We start from the raw sequence: 17,310 nt of genomic DNA on the forward strand, positions 1-17,310 counted from the left end.
TCCGGTAAGGGCGGAGCTACAATGGAGGCGGTTGTCCCCCCTCCTCCCACCCCCACCCTACCCACACCGCATATATAGTCGTTGTAAATATATATGTATACATAGTATATGTTTTAGTATAATTATAAGAAAACAGATAAATGTAATTAAGAGATAAGTTAGACTAGTTGGTAGGTTATGCATTTGAACCTAAGAAAGATTAGGAGTTCAAATCTCATTGTTTTGACACAATATTTCTTTCATATATATATAACCTTCTTTTATATTAATAATGAGTTTTATTTTTCGCTCATATTCAACAACATTTATGGTACAGTTATACTTTTAAGTGTTCCATTTTTTTTATAAATATCTCTTTTGTTTGAATGTTTCGACCCATTGAGAAAAAATTTCTGGATCCGCTCTGAGGTCCGGAAAACTTGGATTATTAACAAAAGATAAAAGAATTATACTTGCCTTTTGAGTTGGTTTCCTATGCTTTGAAGGTGGTGTAGTCGTGTAGACTTAATGGATTTGCAGTGCAATAGAATTGATTCTGCATTTTAAGAGAATAACATGGAATTACTGTCCTAGCACATGGATTCCCCATGTTCAACGTTAAGTTTCACATACCCTTTTTTTGTCCTTTAAATTTCAATCTCTTACTGCAAATTAAATGCAGTTTCTGATATGCTACTTTTTGTGACTTGTAAGTGATGCCAAGTCTAGAAACTAACATATTTTCTGATCAATCTTGCAGAAACAAAGAGCAGCTTCATAACTTGAGATCAATCAATCTGGCCTGGGGATAATTTTTCATATTCTTACATTGCATTACAGACTGCACTTCACATTCATCTGATCTCATGAACATTCAGATTGCAAAAAGTAGTCGAATTCGAGTCTTATGGAGCCACACATCTATTGTAGTTTCGGGTTATTCTCGAAAACAAACTTGAGGGGTGTTACTTGATGTCTTCACCATCATATTGGCTTCAACTGGTAGTGACTGGCAAGCCTGGGGAATTCTGTTTCCCCTATAAGCTCTGCAGATATAGGCTTCAAAGTTGTCATAATCCTGCAGAAGCAAAACATGCAAATTGAAATTTCCCTTTACATCTGTATATTATATATACACACACTATTTATTGCCTCTTTTTATGTAAAGAGAGTAAAAAATTATGGAGTTTGAGGGACTAACTTCTTGAAGAGGCTGATTATTCACCAAAACCCATGGGACAAACCTGTGTGGGGGGTTTAGACTAGCTGTCTCATCACCATATCCCTGTTCTATCTGCAAGTTAAAAGTCTCAATTATCATAAATATGCATTTTCTTGAAAGTAAACCAGTCTTAAGTTGATTGGTTCAAATCAAGAGGGCTTGGATTCGAACTCGTGACTTTGTGGTTACAAGTTTGTAATTAGCTGGCAAAGGACCACAAAAAAAAAAAAGTAAATCAGTCTGGGTACACCAAAAAAGGCTTAGATTCAACCTTGTGGTTACAAGTTCGTATTTAGTTGACAAAGGATCACAAAAAAAGTAAATCAGCCTAGATACATCAAAAAAGCTTAGATTCAAACTCGTGACCTTGTGGTTACAAGTTTGTATTTAGCTGGCAAAGGACCACAAAAAAAGTAAACCAGCTTAGGTTGACCGACTCAAACCAAGAGGGTTGGTATTCAAACTCATGACCTCGTGATTACAAATTTAAATCCTTATCCATCTTTGATTGAGGTTACCCATAAATATGCATTTTCTTGTTTTCTCTTTATTTATAACAAAAGAGTCAACTCTTGAGGATGCTTGTGCTTCACACTACACTAGAAGTTTCTTTCATAAAGCATAATATATATTAGCATGCAAGTGAAGATGATGAGATTAATATAACTTAGATAGCTTTGTTTGAATATTTAAAAAATAAAAAACCAGACTGACCCGGATTCCAACTCCATTATTGAAGCAATCCCTAACCGGCAATTCACTCAATCCAGTTGCAGCAAAGCAAGAATTCCACTCCCCATGCCTGTTCTCCAGCTGCAAACGCTCTATGCAATATACCAACCTGAAATGCATCTCCTGCATCATACCAAAAACCATATTTGGAAAAAGATCGACCAAAATTGATGAATCTCAGTGTGACACTATGCTTACTTCCCCGTTAAGCAAACCAATTGGTTATAATAAGTAGGTGGAGAACATTAACCATTTAACCATATTCTTCTGTGATAAGTCACAACGCCACGTCTCAAATCGAGCATGGGCTGAACTCGGTCAATCTGGCCGAATCCCAACAAAAAATATTCCCAGAATTTAACAGCTGCACAAGTCATTACCAGATTAGGCCACACATTAATGGCACATGCTTGGACTACATCCAACAGACACTCATCAGGCCCATGCTGTAATAAGTTATTATCCAATAAATGGTTAGTCCCTTAGCTTGCAAGCCAAAAAACAAACAAAAACACATATGAATCTTGAAAAGGGACAGAATTTAACCTGGCAAACCCAGGCGTTGTTAGGTGCTGTTTGGGTGTTTCCCCAGGGGATGAGCCTGAGATTGACAATGGACCCAAGATCTGTGACAAACAACTTCACCAGCTGATTCACAATGAAGTTTGCGCAGTATGGACACAACGATTCATAGTACAACGACACGCTAACCCTGTCGTCGAAATCTGATGAAGAACTATGGCATTGAAAGATAATGAAGCATGAGATAAAGAAGCAAGCAAAAGTGATTCTGCAGATTTGGCTAGGAGAAGCCATTTCTCACTAGCTTGTAGTTGGGTCCTGTATTCCTGTAGTGCTTTGAAGTTACAGTTTATGTATGCAATATATGCCCTCATGATGCATACCCAAAAAGTAACAGGTGCTTTTCCACTTCTCTTTATCCGGTTTTTGTTCTTCTTATTCCACTTTTTGGACTCTTCAGTTGGCTCTACCAGTCTAGCCTTTAAGGACGACAGCTATAATTTGAATGGAAAATTAAATTGCTATTTGAACACAATTGTACAGACTTTACAATACTTTATATTCATTAATTACGAGTTAATGCACAATTTAATCATCAGCTATAGTTGATTTTTTTCAATTTTTAATCCTGAAGCTAAAAAGCTATAAGCTCGGAGCTGAAAACTGAAGAGCTGTTAAGCTAGCTCTTATGATTGAAAGTGTTTGGTAAAATTAGCCTTGATAAGCTGATAAATGTAAAAATACTAAAAAGCACATCATCATAAAATTTAAATTAGTTTGTTTACATATTAAAATTTAACATTTTGAAATAAAACTATTAGCATAATCATGATCTAGCATCTCATAATGAAGTAGCAATATTGTTGCAAATCTCATAATAATAATAATAATAATAATAATATTTGTGGTGAAAGTTGCGGATAAAGGAGAAGAGAAAAATGTTTTAATTGGAAAGGGTAAATTATGTCATTTCTTTAAAATAATAAGGATAAAGATTTTTTTTTTTTTTTTTAAAGTTAGGAAGCTAGGAGCTTATTTTGAAACGCTATCTAAGGTAGCGTTCCAAAATAAGCTCTTATTTTAAGCTAGGAGCTTATTTTGAAAACATTATCAAACAGAATTTATAGCTTATTAGTAGCTTAAAATAAACTATAATCTTCTAATAAGCTCTTCCAAACAGAGGCAATGACTTTTTGTGCTCATTTAGATCTTTGACTTTGATGGTTTTACCCAATTGAGTCCTCTGTTAAGCTTGGTAATTTTACCTCTATTAATACCCAATTTAATCATTGACTATAATAATTTTACCCAAGTTAGTCTTACATTCTCTCACTTGCTACAAGTACTAGCACAACCCTCATCAAAGAACAAAACACACAAATCTTAATGATATGTCCTCTATTTAACAGAGTAGTATCTATTATAGTCACATGCATTTTAATTCTCCAACTTAGGTCCTTTATGAACAAACCCAATGTTCATTCTCAGTACCTTAAGGGATGTTTCTCAAAATATATTATGTGCACAACTGAAAGAGAAACACATCCAAATTCTACAAAAGAGTACACTGTATAATCTCTAAAACCTTATAAGCATGTCTTGAGTAGAGATCTCTTAATGTTAGCATAATGATACTTAAGGAGACTGAAGTTAAGGTAATAACCAAATTATCATTATACAGACAATATACCAACTATATTGCTTTTGCCATAAAATTAAAGACTTAATATTATTATTAAGACCCTGAAAACTATTGATAGATTAAAGAACATAATCAACTTAAACAATATGTTGTAATTCTTAATGACCAAAATAGCAATTAAATCCTTAAATCCTTAATGTCTCAAAATAGGCAATCATTATTGGGTGGACCATGGTCCACACAAGTTGTGTGGACCATATTTTGTCTACTGTAAAATAATGTACATTCAGTACAAAAATAATGTACATTCAATACAAAAATAATGTATATTGTATTCGATCAGGGGGTGTACATTATTTTTGTTCTGAGTGTACATTATATTGTATAATGTACATTCAGTACAAAAATAATGTATATTTAGTATATTAAAAATGTACTTTTTGTTATGGTGCACATAACATTGTGTGGACCATGGTCCACACAATAATTTGCCCAAAATAGGCCAAGACAATAATTATAGCACTTAATCACTCAAATTAGGCCCATAAACCTCAATGACCCAAGTGAATTATAACATGGATGGAAAATGGTCTTGTACTGAAATAGACCCAAAACTTAATATTATTACCAACGATGAATACCAAAATATGATAATTAGTAATAATTAAAACTTAATAAACATGTTATAAGTCAAATAAAAAGAGTTATAAAAATTATTATTAAAATATCAATCAAAATGGTGGGACCCATACTTTAATAACCCATAATTGGTTCCAAATAACTTGTTCAAAATAGGTTTTTAAAGTCCCAAGTGAAATATATGACTAAAATATGTTCAAAATTAAATGAGAAACAAAACAAGCTACTTTAGTAGGCCATAATGACTAAAATTAGCCTAAGGATCCAAAATTGAATGATATTTTAATAATGAATTTATGAGTTAATAATATGCTAAATCTAACCTTAATGCATGCTTCTAGGAATGTATAATTATAATAATAAATTAAATAATTATTTAATAAATATACATAACATGCTTTGATTTTGCATATTAATATATTATTAACCATAAACTGTAAAACTTGAGGCAATTCAATTTGTACCTTAACATTAAATTAAAATTCAAACAGCAAATTAAAACTTAATATTTGCCTCAAATTGAATGATAATTTAATAATGAATTAAGGAGAAATTAAAGTTGAACAATTAAGGTAGAAGAAGTCTAAATGTGATGGAAAAAAAAAAAAAAACTTAATTAAGCCCAAAATTACTAAAGCAGGCTCATGTATCATTGTATAAGACGGCAAATTATTGTGTGGACCATGGTCCACACAATGTTATGTGAACCATAACAAAAAGTATTTTTTTAATATATACTAAATGTACATTATTTTTGTACTGAATGTACATTATACAATATAATGTACACTCAGAACAAAAATAATGTACATCCCTTGAATACAATGTACATTATTTTTGTACTGAATGTACATTATTTTTGTACCGAATGTACATTATTTTACAGTATACAAAATATGGTACACACAAATTGGTCCACACAATAATGATTGGTATAAGACAAAGACTCCAGGTTTGCCCAAATGGGCCTGACCCCGCCCATTAATTATCCATCACCTTCTCTAGCTTGAATCAGGCAAAACCTAGCGGCCCACAGCCAAACAGAGAGAAAGAGAGACAGGTGCGACGAAGAAAAAGGGGGGAGAGACGCAACTGCATGGAGAGAAAAGAAGCCGGTCGAAGCCGATTCCTTGCTGTCGCCGTCCGGCTGACCCAATCTCGCTATCACCATCCGTCGTCTCCCTCATCCGAGACGTCGCTCACCGTTCGTCGTCTCTCATGGTCGCTACAACTCCAAGCTCCGTCGTTGGCATCGCCTGAAGAAGAAGAAGAGAAGCAGCGATGACGCCACCGCCGGAACCCAGCTTTGCCGTCGCCGTCTCTCCTTATCGCAACGCCAACGCCGTTGCGATGTCCAGCGTCCAACGGTGAACACCGCTACCACCCACCTCCGCCATCTCTAGCTTCGCCACCGAACGGAGATTGTAACCGGCGAACAAATCCGGCAATTTTCTGGCAAACAAGTAGCAAGGCAGTAGGTTTATTGTTTGAATTTCGAAATTATTTCCTTTATATTTCGAAAAATGATTTATAATTTTTTCCAAAATTGTTTCTGGAAAAACTGACATGTATATATATACATATTTGAAATCCGAATATATGTACATAAATACTGGAAAAGCAAAGCACAAATATATGTATGCCTTTAATAGAATAAATGTATTCAGGTTGCATACATATTCAGATTAACCAAAATTATTCTTAATTCCAGGAGAATCAGTAATTAATTCACTCCAAAACATACACGTCAAATTACATAATTATATTCAGACTGAATAGATATATTTTTACGCGTATAGTTTAAAGAATTAAAACATATACAAAAACTTAATATATATGAAACTTAACTTAATATTGTTTTAGGCAAAACAATCAACCAGACAGAGATTATAAGAACTCTGATACCAAATGTTAGATATAAATAATCTAACTATAGTGAACAATAATATACGAGAAATCTGAATTCGTATAAGCGGAAGCGGTAGCCGTGTTGGTCTCCAGCTTCTTAATGGTATACCGTTAGCCATTATTTGCCTCATACTTGACTCAGAACCCTAGATAGTGTATTGGTATCTTCTGAGCAGTATGAGTACCGTAACTGAATGTGCTATCTAATCAATAATCCTGTATCCTATCAATCCAGGTTTATATTACGCACAGAGTTTGGTTGACTAACAACTTCTAGTTATTCAGTTCAACCAGACCACTTAATAAGCCTAGTCAACTTGCACCACTTAATTAAGGCCCTAATATATAATATATAATATATAATATATAATATATATTATTAGGAAAAATCTTACATCATATGCTCCCCGGTGGCGAAACCTAGCATGCTATGACCACACCATGCTTGCCTTGGGTTGTGATTGACGAAGGTCGTCGTCGGATGGCGGGCTGGCCTCCAACAACCGATGCCTGCGCCAGTGGTCTTGTGGAATGGCGTTTGGTGTGTTGTGGGTGTGAAGGACGTGGTTCACGTGGTTGGTGGAGGGGAGATTGTTTGGGTTATCGTACACGTGGACGACATCTGGAGGTTGAGGTGCAGTATAAAAAGAAGGGTGTTCGCTCCTCAAGGCATCACTGTCTGAACAAGACCAACCTACTGGCTTGGTGGTCTCCTTCTTTCTTTTCTGCCCATTAACCAGAGTTCGATTTCCTAATTTATATATTGATAAAAGAGATTAATTGCATAATTTTTTGATTAAAAAATAATTTTTTTTTTGTAGGTGATGTGAAAGAGTGATCATTTTTAAAGTTTAAAAGGAATTATACAGATAAAAAACGAATAGTAATTAATTACAAATTTAATAATATGACTTTTTGAGAGTGAACAATGTGCGAATAACTTAAAAGGCAAGACTCAAGCAACTGAAAGGTCGTTATATCGTGCACCGCAGTGCATAATCGATTATGCACCGTGCATCAGACACTACAGTGTGTCTAAACTGACACTGGCTCACGTATTATTTTTATTATATTATCAAATGAAACTACAGTTATATCAAAATGATACTATAGTTGTGGTGAAATGAAACTACAGTATATATAAAATGAAACTGAATAACATTTCACATATTTGAGTGTATATTGTACAATGAAGCTGTAATTATATTCAAATGATTATGTAGTTGTGTTTTAATGAAATTATAGTGTATATATAATAAAATTAAATAACATTTTCATATATTTGAGTGTATAAATATTGAATGAAACTGTAGTTATATCGAAACAAAACTGTAGTTGTGTTGAACTGAAACTGCAGTGTATACAAAATGAAACTGAAGAACAGAGTTATTTTTTGCGAAGATTCTGTTTCTTTTCATTAACTAAAACGACGTCGTTTTGACAGTGTCGATTTAGACATGTAGTGTCTGACGCGCAGTGCATAATCGATTATGCACCGCGGTGCACGTAGAGATGGCAATTCTACCCGCACCCAATGGGTTACTCGCATCCCCGCCCCAATAGGTAATAAAATACCCGCATAATTTGAGTAATGGGTGCGGGTATGGGGGAAATGTTTTAAACCCGCGCGGGTATGGGGGCAGGTGCGGGGAGAGGTATCCCCGCCCCCGCATATATATATATATATAGTGTTATTATATTTAAGTAAATATCAAAGTATTATGTTATTTATTTAATCTGTTAGATTTATGAGTAGTAAGGAAAGGTCTTAACTCACTAATATTACAACGTCTAATTATTTTTTTGGTGCTAGTGGCTAATATTTTATACACTAATGCTGAAGTTGGAACTTGGAAGCAAATGTAATATTCAAGTTGGTAGTTATTTGATGAAGACTTTGATACATTAATATTGTAAATTGTAGTAATAAAAATTTTATTAAATGTAAGTTTCATATTATTAATGAAACGGTTACATGCAAAGCCTCCACGAGTATTTTCCGCACCCGCAAAATTCCCACGAGAGCGGGTATGGGAAGGAATTTCAATGCCCGCACGGGTGCGGGTGCGGGTATGGGGAGTGGGGTGGGATTGCGGGGGCGGGGACGAGTATATCCCCGCCTCGCCCCATTGCCATCCCTAGGTGCACGATATAATTTGCCGCAACTGAAGCAAGTGGTAAAACCCGGATCTAGCAGTACAACCCGACTCGATAGTAACCCTATCCATTTGCCAAAATCCCGAAATTGCCCATTCGTGGAAGAAAGGAGTTGCGGTCATTAAACATATATGCCAAGAACTAGGGTTTAATTTTCCCATTTGCCTTGTCTGCGGCGCGCGCTCTCACACACAGGGATAGAGAGTGGAAGAGAGGGAGAGCAAGGAGGAGCTAAGCAGCACTTTGATATAGCAACACAATGGTTAATTCTCTCAACATATACTTATGCATATACATGTCCATAGTTGTTTTTGTATTATTATTTTTTGTTTGATTTTGCTCGGAAATATGCTTTGTTTTCTGAACATCTTTTCTGAATTTTGGTTGCAATATCATTGCGGAAATGCTGATTGTAAATGCCTTTGAAGTGCATTCGGCTATATTTTTGAACTGTATTCAGCTTCTGCAAAAATAGCTTCGTATTAGTTTGCTTTCAAAACTTCTCTGCGCTTTGTAATCGGTCCATATATGCCATTCTATGGTTTTATGGGCGATTATTGCGCTGGATATTTTTTCCTTACAGAATTGTTTACAGGATGCTTGTAATGTAGATGGAAGTGGTTCTTTTCTAATAGTAAAAGCTCCTTTAATTATCCTAGGATATATGAATGAAAAGTTAATAGTAATCAGAGCAGGAGATGGTTCCATAATTGTAGTTTGTGGTTTGCCCCAAAGATCCATGCTTTGAACTGTTTGGTTCTGTTTTTCATGGAGTTGGATCAGTTATAGTTTTCTCTGGGATTCCCTCACAACGAAGAATGGATTTCCAGAGTATGTTAGTTATTAATAGGAGCACTCAATGAATGAAGGATGACTGAGAGATTTTGATTGATGTGCTAGTTTAGAGCTTCCATATGTTTATGATAACTAGGGGGTAATGGAATTTGTGAAAGGCTGTCAAAACTCTTTTTTCTTATGATTTTGTGACATTAACGTAGGTAATCATCAATCTCATGATTAGGTTTGTACAAATTCATGCTTTTTTTTTTTTTTTTGTTATCTAAATATCATTCCATTTTCTGCATTCTTTCATGGTTTAGCTTCTTTCAAATTTCAATTGTGGATGCTTCTTGGTGTCATTCACACTTTCTTTGGTACTATGCTGGTTCTGAATGACTCATTCTTGTATGACATTGTTTGTCTGGCATATTTTGATGATTAGGCTCGGGGTTTGAAGAAACACATGAAGAGGCTCAATGCCCCAAAACATTGGATGTTGGACAAGCTAGGTGGTGCTTTTGTGAGTTGATTATATGTCCCTTTCTTTTCTTTTTATTTAAAATGGTTCCACCCTCCCCCCTTCCTGAAATGCCCAGTTCCGCATCTTCATGTTCTTATTCAAGTCCTCTTCATGTGGTGTATGCAGGCACCAAAGCCATCATCAGGTCCCCACAAATCAAGGGAGTGTTTACCCTTGGTTTTGATTATACGTAATAGATTGAAATATGCTCTCACATATCGTGAAGTCATTTCTATCCTGATGCAACGCCATGTTCTTGTTGATGGAAAGGTGCGGACTGACAAGACGTACCCTGCTGGTTTTATGGGTAGGAGACCTTTTGAAACTTGCCGTTTGATTGAAAAATATACTGAAACACTAATTTTGAAATTGTTTCCTTCTCCTGTGTGAACTGTTGAATTTTTTGCTAGATGTCGTGTCAATGCCCAAGACGAATGAGAATTTCCGTCTGCTCTATGACACCAAGGGCAGATTTCGGCTTCACTCAATCAGGGACGAGGAGTCTAAGGTTTGTGACACTTGTCTTTTCATGGAATAGCTTGTATCTTGCCTTTCAGTACTGTTTTCGTTACTTTTAGGAGGAATTCTTTGTGCAAATATCTCAGTACGCCAAAATGGAAGCACTACCAAATATAAATAAGGACATTTTTTAAAATCTCCCTGTGAATGTTAAATGATTATTTATTTTTCTATAAAGCAACTGAATGAGAAAGTGTTTAAATTCTGGAGGAAGCACTTCCATTTCTGATTTTCTTTTTGGAAAAATCTTATCTTTTTTGTTGTATTTCCTTTACTGTTGGCTACCATGACATGATGTGGTGATTGGTGAGTCTTCATTCTATTGCATTTTCTTTGCTAACACAGTAAAGTTACATATTGTATTTTTCTGGTTCACAGTTCAAGCTATGTAAAGTTCGATCAGTTCAGTTTGGGAAGAAAGGGATCCCTTACATCAACACCTATGATGGGAGAACTATTCGCTATCCTGATCCGCTCATTAAGGCTAATGACACGATCAAGCTTGACTTGGAATCAAACAAGATAGTTGATTTTATCAAGTTTGATGTAGGCAACGTCGTCATGGTCACTGGTGGAAGGAACAGAGGGCGTGTCGGTGTGATCAAGAACAGGGAGAAGCATAAGGGAAGCTTCGAGACCGTTCATATCCAGGATGCTCTTGGTCACGAGTTTGCAACTCGTTTGGGTAATGTGTACACAATCGGGAAAGGTACTAAGCCATGGGTGTCACTACCAAAGGGCAAAGGTATTAAGCTGACCATCATTGAGGAGGCCAAGAAGAGACTTGCTGCTCAATCCGCTACTACTGCCTAAAAGAATAATAAATTTCCTCGCTCCAAACTGCCCCAAGTGGATGTACCCTCTAAATTTTCATTCACTGAGTTGCTATCATTTTGTTGCATTAGAATTTTTGCTGGATATTTGTTTTCAATAGACATTTTATACAGTTTTGAACTACAACTTATTGGCTGTGTATGCCTGGACTTATCGAATGTCGGCTGTTAATTTTGGTGTTGAATGCAAGTGAATCAACAAATAGGTATTGGAAGTTCTAGTAAGTAGTCTAAACTTTTTAGTTTCATAAAAAAATGTTTTCTTTAAATGGAAATATTTTATAAAAATTGTTACTAAGAGCAACTCTAATAGTTCAATAGTTATTTTAGGAGATATTTTTGCGTGAGCAGGAGAGAGAAAATAAATTTGCTGAAATAGGAACTTTTTATGGGCTGGAAAATAAAAAAAAAACATTCACTCATTTCAAGCAGCTATTGTGGTTGTTCTAATAGAATTGAGAATTATTGTTTGAATAGGCTTAACTTAATGGTTCAGTAGGCAGTATTAGGAGAAGAAACCAAGGTTTGAACTTTGGCGACAGTGTGGGGATTATGCGCAACGGCATTTGACTTTGTCTGTTGAGTCATTAAGTCAAATGGTCTGTCGGGTCGGGGTTGGGCTTTTGGGAGAAGAATTATTAAGTAATACAATTGTTATATCGTGCATCAGGATGCACAATGTATTGTGCGCCCTGCCTAAAACGACGTTGTTTTTATGTTAAGAGTTTATGTGTATTATGTTAAGAATTTATGTGTATTATGTTAAGAGTTTATGTGTATTATGTATTATGTTATATTATGTGTATTATGTTATGAGTTTATGTGTATTCTACTATACAATTATGTATATTCGAAATAGGGGATTTTATTTATTTCTTTTAGAAGTTAACGGCAGAAACGAGAAACAAAATTTCTAAAAAAAAAACAGATACAAAACGATGTCGTTTTGGCCAGGATGCACAATGTATTGTGCACTCTGGTACACGATATAATTTGCCTAAGTAATAAGTATATATAATATTGAGAGAAAATTACACTTTTGGTCCTGTAACTATTGTAGTCTTGTTAATTTGAGTACTTGACTTTAAAAACTAACAATTTAGTCCTGTAACTATGCAATTTTTAACACATTTGGTCCTTCCGACCAAATTGCCAGCTAAATGTCGCTGGAATATTTTTAATCCATTTTAATATTTTTTAATTCGGGGGCAAATAGGTCATTTCCTTCTTCTTCATCCTTCTTCTTGGTTTTCTTCTCCTGGTCTGCAGATCTTGGAGACATGGGTCTGTGAATGGAAGGCCAGAATGGTTCTTCATTTCCTTCTTCTTCATCTTATATTGCTCCTTTAGTTCACATTGCATTCCATTTTCCATTTCCGTTTCATTAATCCAAACCTATAAATCCCGTATCCCAAGTTTAATTAATTACCCAATTAACTTGTATAATCCAAAGCTGCAAAGCTCAAATAATGGGTCTCATAGCGCTAAGTATGGGCAGCAAAGAAGCAGAGAGCAAAGAGTCGTTGCAGTAATTCTTCTTGCGCAGCGGTAGCGGCAGGAGAGGGAGGCCGGGAGATGCCAGAAAGGATTTCCAAGACGGAATCCCGCCGGAGAGAAATTAAAGTTCAGGCTGATTCCAAGAAACATGAGGTTCTGCAACTCTGACAAGCTTTCCGGCAATGCACCGATTATTCTCCCCGGAACAACGCTAAACTCTGTCCAGCCCAAAAGTTTCCCAATCGGGCGACCCATCCCTGAGATTCAACGTGACCACATTATCCCCATCGCAAAAATCTCCGGCGAAGCCACAAGGAAGGAAAGTAAAATCCCAGGAATCAAAATGGTTGGACCCCTGCAAATCATCCAAGCATTTTTTTTTTTCAACAAACAGAGCAAAGAAAAGAGTAGAAGATGAAGAAAATAAAGCATTTTTTTCCCAGATTTCTTCCTCCTTCTCTTCTTTCTTCGCAGCCTTCTTCTTCGCGTAAAACATGATGCAATGACGAGGAGAGAAGTAGAAAACAAGAACAAATCTCCACCCCCCCCCCCCCGCCCCCCCCCCCTTTTTTAGCTTACAATGACCATTTTACCCCCATAAATAAACTATTTTAAAGGAATTATCTTTTTCCGGCAACATTTGGCCGGCAATTTGACCGGGAGGACCAAATGTGTTAAAAATTGCATAGTTACGAAACTAAATTGTTTGTTTTTAAAGTCACGTACTCAAATTAATAAGACCATAATAGTCACAGGACCAAAAGTACCGATAAAGACATCACTCTTTTGAGATTGACTATAGTTTAATTTTTTTTAGGAACCACTGATCTTAGCCTTTTGTACCAATCTCAAAAATGCAGCCCTTGAGTTTATTTATTTATATATTTTTAAAATTTTAAAGTAAAAAAGAAATTTCATTAATTAGTTAAATAAAGATTCAGAACATAGTTAGACAAAGAAACAAATTATCTATAGATAATGCAGGGGCAATTCGGTTCCAAATTATTCAACACCATAGAAATTAACATAATAACATGGATGTGATTTTTATATGGAGATTGGATAGTGTGTAATTTGAGAAAATGTATATATTATTTACAAATTTATTATCATTTCCTAGTTAACATTGAAATGATCAAATAATATTAAAAAATATTAACATTTGTATATATAATGTATAACATCAGATTTCATTAAATAATGTATCTTTTTGAAACGGTACCTACTAGTAAAGGAAGAAACTTATTACTAATAACATTGATGAATGAGAAAGTGGCACAATTACAAACTTACAAGAAAATTGAATAAAACAATATATAATATAATACATAGTGATGATCTCCATGTTAGTTAGAAATTCATATTCCATTCCTAAATTCAAATATTATTGGTTATATTATACTATAAATATAGATGAGAAGGAAGAGATGAAGAAATTGAGGTTGAAGTGGTATTTTAATATACTAAAAAAAATGTCATATTTTATACATCAAATAATGCAAAGGTTAGAGAATTTGGTATGATAAATAAGATCAGAGCTCAAAATGTGGAGATGATGCCAACTTGGTATGTTTTACTTTGTAAAATGAATAGAGAAGAATCAACAAGTAAAAATTTACATTTAAATTCTCAATAAAAATGTGACATAAAGTTAAAATAAGTTTCAAAAGAGCTATTTTCAAAAAAAAAAAAAAAAAAGTTTCAAAAGAGCTAAAAACATCCCTTTTTCTTTGTCATCTTCCTTGTAATGATTTGAATTTTATCTTTGCATCTCTTTACATTTATCAAAGGAACTATTATCTTTTCAAATTTGATTCTTAGAGTATCTTTATCCCTGCAATACTATCTCATTTTCAAAAATGGATGTCACTACCCTATCATCAAATTTATAAATTCTTTATTATTTTCTCCACATCACTGCAATACTCTCTCACTTACAAAAAGTGGTATCACTTTCATTTTATATTATAAATGTAATAATAAAGTAATAATAAAATAGCAAATAAAAAATAAAAAATAAAAAATAAATAAATGTCAATTGCAAACTTGCTATTATAGCAAGTTTGCAAGCCACATAAGCTAATAAAAAAAAAAAAATCCACATTACATTCCACATCATATTGAAAGGGGTTCACTTGCTAGGATGAGGATAGCCTTAGAATAATGATATCTCCATCCCTACAATACTCTCTCACTTTAAAAAATGAGTCTCACTCCCACATCATAAAATTTACAATTTCTCAACTATTTTCTCTTCATCCCTACAATATTCTCGCACTTTCAAAAGTGATCACACTTCCATATTATATTACAAATATAATAATAAAATAACTAATAAAAAAAAAAAAGTAATGGCGCGGCAACTTTTGCTGCGAAATTACAGCAAAAGCCGTCATTAGCAAACTAACTTTCAAAAGTAGCAAATTTGATAGCCACGTGGATTTCAAACAAAAGAAACTAGCAATGCTTATTTATTTATTTATTTCCGGCCACATCATCTTGCAAGTCCAACATTGGCTGGGTTGAGGACAACCTTAACTATTAATTTTGTCACATTTAGTGCATACGTGTACTTGTGTTGTCACATTCAGTCCCGTAAACCAAATATCTAACAATCAATTGCTAGAAAATGTAAATTTTCTCTCATTCAAAGTTGTTACAATGACAATTTTAGTAATAGTATTGTATATTTATATTTCAATGGGCTATTAATCTGAGCTTCTCAAGTGGCAACAAGTTGATCCTCTTATATCAACATCACATATTCACATGCATAACCAATGGCATCCTCTATGTAATGCTTTTCTTGCTTTTTTACTTAGCTTTATTATAAGCAAAAATCTGAGTCTAGAATATGCGAATAGCTTAGATTCACATATCACATGGGTTGCCACACAGCATCTCAACCACTTGAAAGTAGGGCAAACACCTCATATCACTCTTTAACCAAAGTCGGAAAGTGACCATTTCATCTCCAACCCCAAACTCCTATCTCCCACAAATATATTTCCATATTAGACGCCTACTTGCACATTCTTTATATTGCATATGTGCATCAGAATAACAATATAATGCATCTTCCCTCCTGCCCTCCACTCTTCATTTTATTTAAAATAGGAATAAAGTTCAAATTGGCCACTGAACGTAACATGAAAATACAATTAGGTCACTGAACGAAAAAAAAGTGCAAGCCACTGAACACTCCAAATGTATGAACTTTCACCTGATAGCCTGTTACCATCAATTTTAGCAGGTTACCTGCTTACGTGGCAGCTGAGTTGACATTTTTAATAATTTTTAATAAATTTTAATAATAAATTAAAAAATAAATAAATATATAAATGATGGGGTCGTTTAATTTAATTTAATTTATTTTTTTTTCATTTTTTTAAACTTTATTATTAAAATTATTAAAAATGTCAACTCAGCTGGCACGTAAGCAGGCAACCTGCTAAAATTAATGGTAACCTGCTATCCGATGAAATTGCATACATTTGGAGTGTTCAGTGGCCTAGCTAATTGCACATTTTTTATTTTCGTTTAGTGGCCTAATTGCATTTTCAGGTTACGTTTAGTGACCAATTTGAACCTAGCTTATTCCTTTAATATATATATATATATATATATATATATATATATATATATATATATATATATATATATATATATATATATATATATATATATATATGCTCTTCTTTTATATTCTTTGCTCAATTTTGATTGATTTGAAATCAAATGACTATTGAACACTTTTAACTCTCCTAACCCCATATGTGTTTGTTGATCATTTATACACATGATTTACATTTTTTATGAAATAAAATACTGTGGATGTTAATATCACTAACCCTCAAGACTCAACGATAGCCTAATAACCCAAGCTTGAGTCCGCCATATGTAGTGTAAGCTAAGCATAAAGTAAAAACGACAAGTGATAGAAAAATTGAGTTAGAGATTTTTATAATGGGATGGTTTGCGAAATTCCTACTCTACTATTCTCCTTAACATAGGATGTTTCGCTAGTATCAACCCAATAAAAGTGAAAAATTAGCATTTCACTCTAGTTGCAAACCAAGCCAACTAGGTTACTTGCAAAATTTCTTTGGAAATTCTTTGAACAACTTTTTTTACTAAGCTGTGCGCTCTTCACTGTCTAACTTTTTCGTCAAGGATCGTCCACCAAGTCACCTTGAGAGAACCTTGTTAAATGCTTGAGACAAGGAACTTTAGTCTTGAAGACTAACAAAATAGAATATGAGATGATTCTTGAAGTGTTTAAGCACTGAGAATGACGTCCTTGTGTACTTCACTAATGATTTGCTCATAATTCTTAGGTTATTCAACACCTACTACGCTT

General features: G+C 34.3%; 2 protein-coding genes and 1 long non-coding RNA gene across 3 annotated transcripts; 1 reads left to right on the plus strand and 2 right to left on the minus strand.

The window, feature by feature from the left end:
- Window positions 1–746: 746 nt before the first annotated feature.
- Window positions 747–2,961, minus strand: LOC109157819 (gamma-interferon-inducible lysosomal thiol reductase-like). The gene is made up of 5 exons (XM_019305659.1): window positions 2,480–2,961; window positions 2,314–2,379; window positions 1,916–2,056; window positions 1,181–1,273; window positions 747–1,057 (listed from the first exon to the last, which is right to left on the minus strand). The coding sequence occupies exons 1-5, from the start codon at window positions 2,747–2,749 to the stop codon at window positions 917–919; spliced, it is 711 nt and encodes a 236-aa protein (XP_019161204.1). The 5' UTR covers window positions 2,750–2,961; the 3' UTR covers window positions 747–916.
- A 3,078-nt stretch (window positions 2,962–6,039) lies between these two features.
- Window positions 6,040–16,893, minus strand: LOC109157849. The gene is made up of 3 exons (XR_002050293.1): window positions 16,883–16,893; window positions 13,161–13,168; window positions 6,040–6,188 (listed from the first exon to the last, which is right to left on the minus strand). It is a non-coding gene; the product is annotated as an uncharacterized LOC109157849 (long non-coding RNA).
- LOC109157846 (40S ribosomal protein S4) lies at window positions 8,937–11,625 on the plus strand. The gene is made up of 5 exons (XM_019305683.1): window positions 8,937–9,063; window positions 10,024–10,101; window positions 10,228–10,408; window positions 10,512–10,609; window positions 10,999–11,625. Exons 1-5 carry the CDS (start codon window positions 9,061–9,063, stop codon window positions 11,431–11,433), a joined length of 795 nt encoding a protein of 264 aa, XP_019161228.1. The 5' UTR covers window positions 8,937–9,060; the 3' UTR covers window positions 11,434–11,625.
- Window positions 16,894–17,310: the final 417 nt, after the last annotated feature.

This window comes from Ipomoea nil, unplaced genomic scaffold (genome assembly GCF_001879475.1).
Source record: "Ipomoea nil cultivar Tokyo-kokei standard unplaced genomic scaffold, Asagao_1.1 scaffold2792, whole genome shotgun sequence".
NCBI lineage: Eukaryota > Viridiplantae > Streptophyta > Magnoliopsida > Solanales > Convolvulaceae > Ipomoea > Ipomoea nil.

Coding starts and splice junctions, on each gene's coding strand:
- LOC109157819 (XM_019305659.1), bottom strand. CDS start 2,749: ATGGCTTCTCCTAGCCAAATCTGCAGAATCACTTTTGCTTGCTTCTTT. Junction 1,274..1,915: donor ATAATGGAGTTGGAATCCGG/GTCAGTCTGGTT, acceptor TTTAACTTGCAG/ATAGAACAGGGATATGGTGA. Junction 1,058..1,180: donor ATAATCAGCCTCTTCAAGAA/GTTAGTCCCTCA, acceptor TTGCTTCTGCAG/GATTATGACAACTTTGAAGC.
- LOC109157846 (XM_019305683.1), top strand. Junction 10,102..10,227: donor ACAAGCTAGGTGGTGCTTTT/GTGAGTTGATTA, acceptor TGGTGTATGCAG/GCACCAAAGCCATCATCAGG. Junction 10,409..10,511: donor GTACCCTGCTGGTTTTATGG/GTAGGAGACCTT, acceptor ATTTTTTGCTAG/ATGTCGTGTCAATGCCCAAG.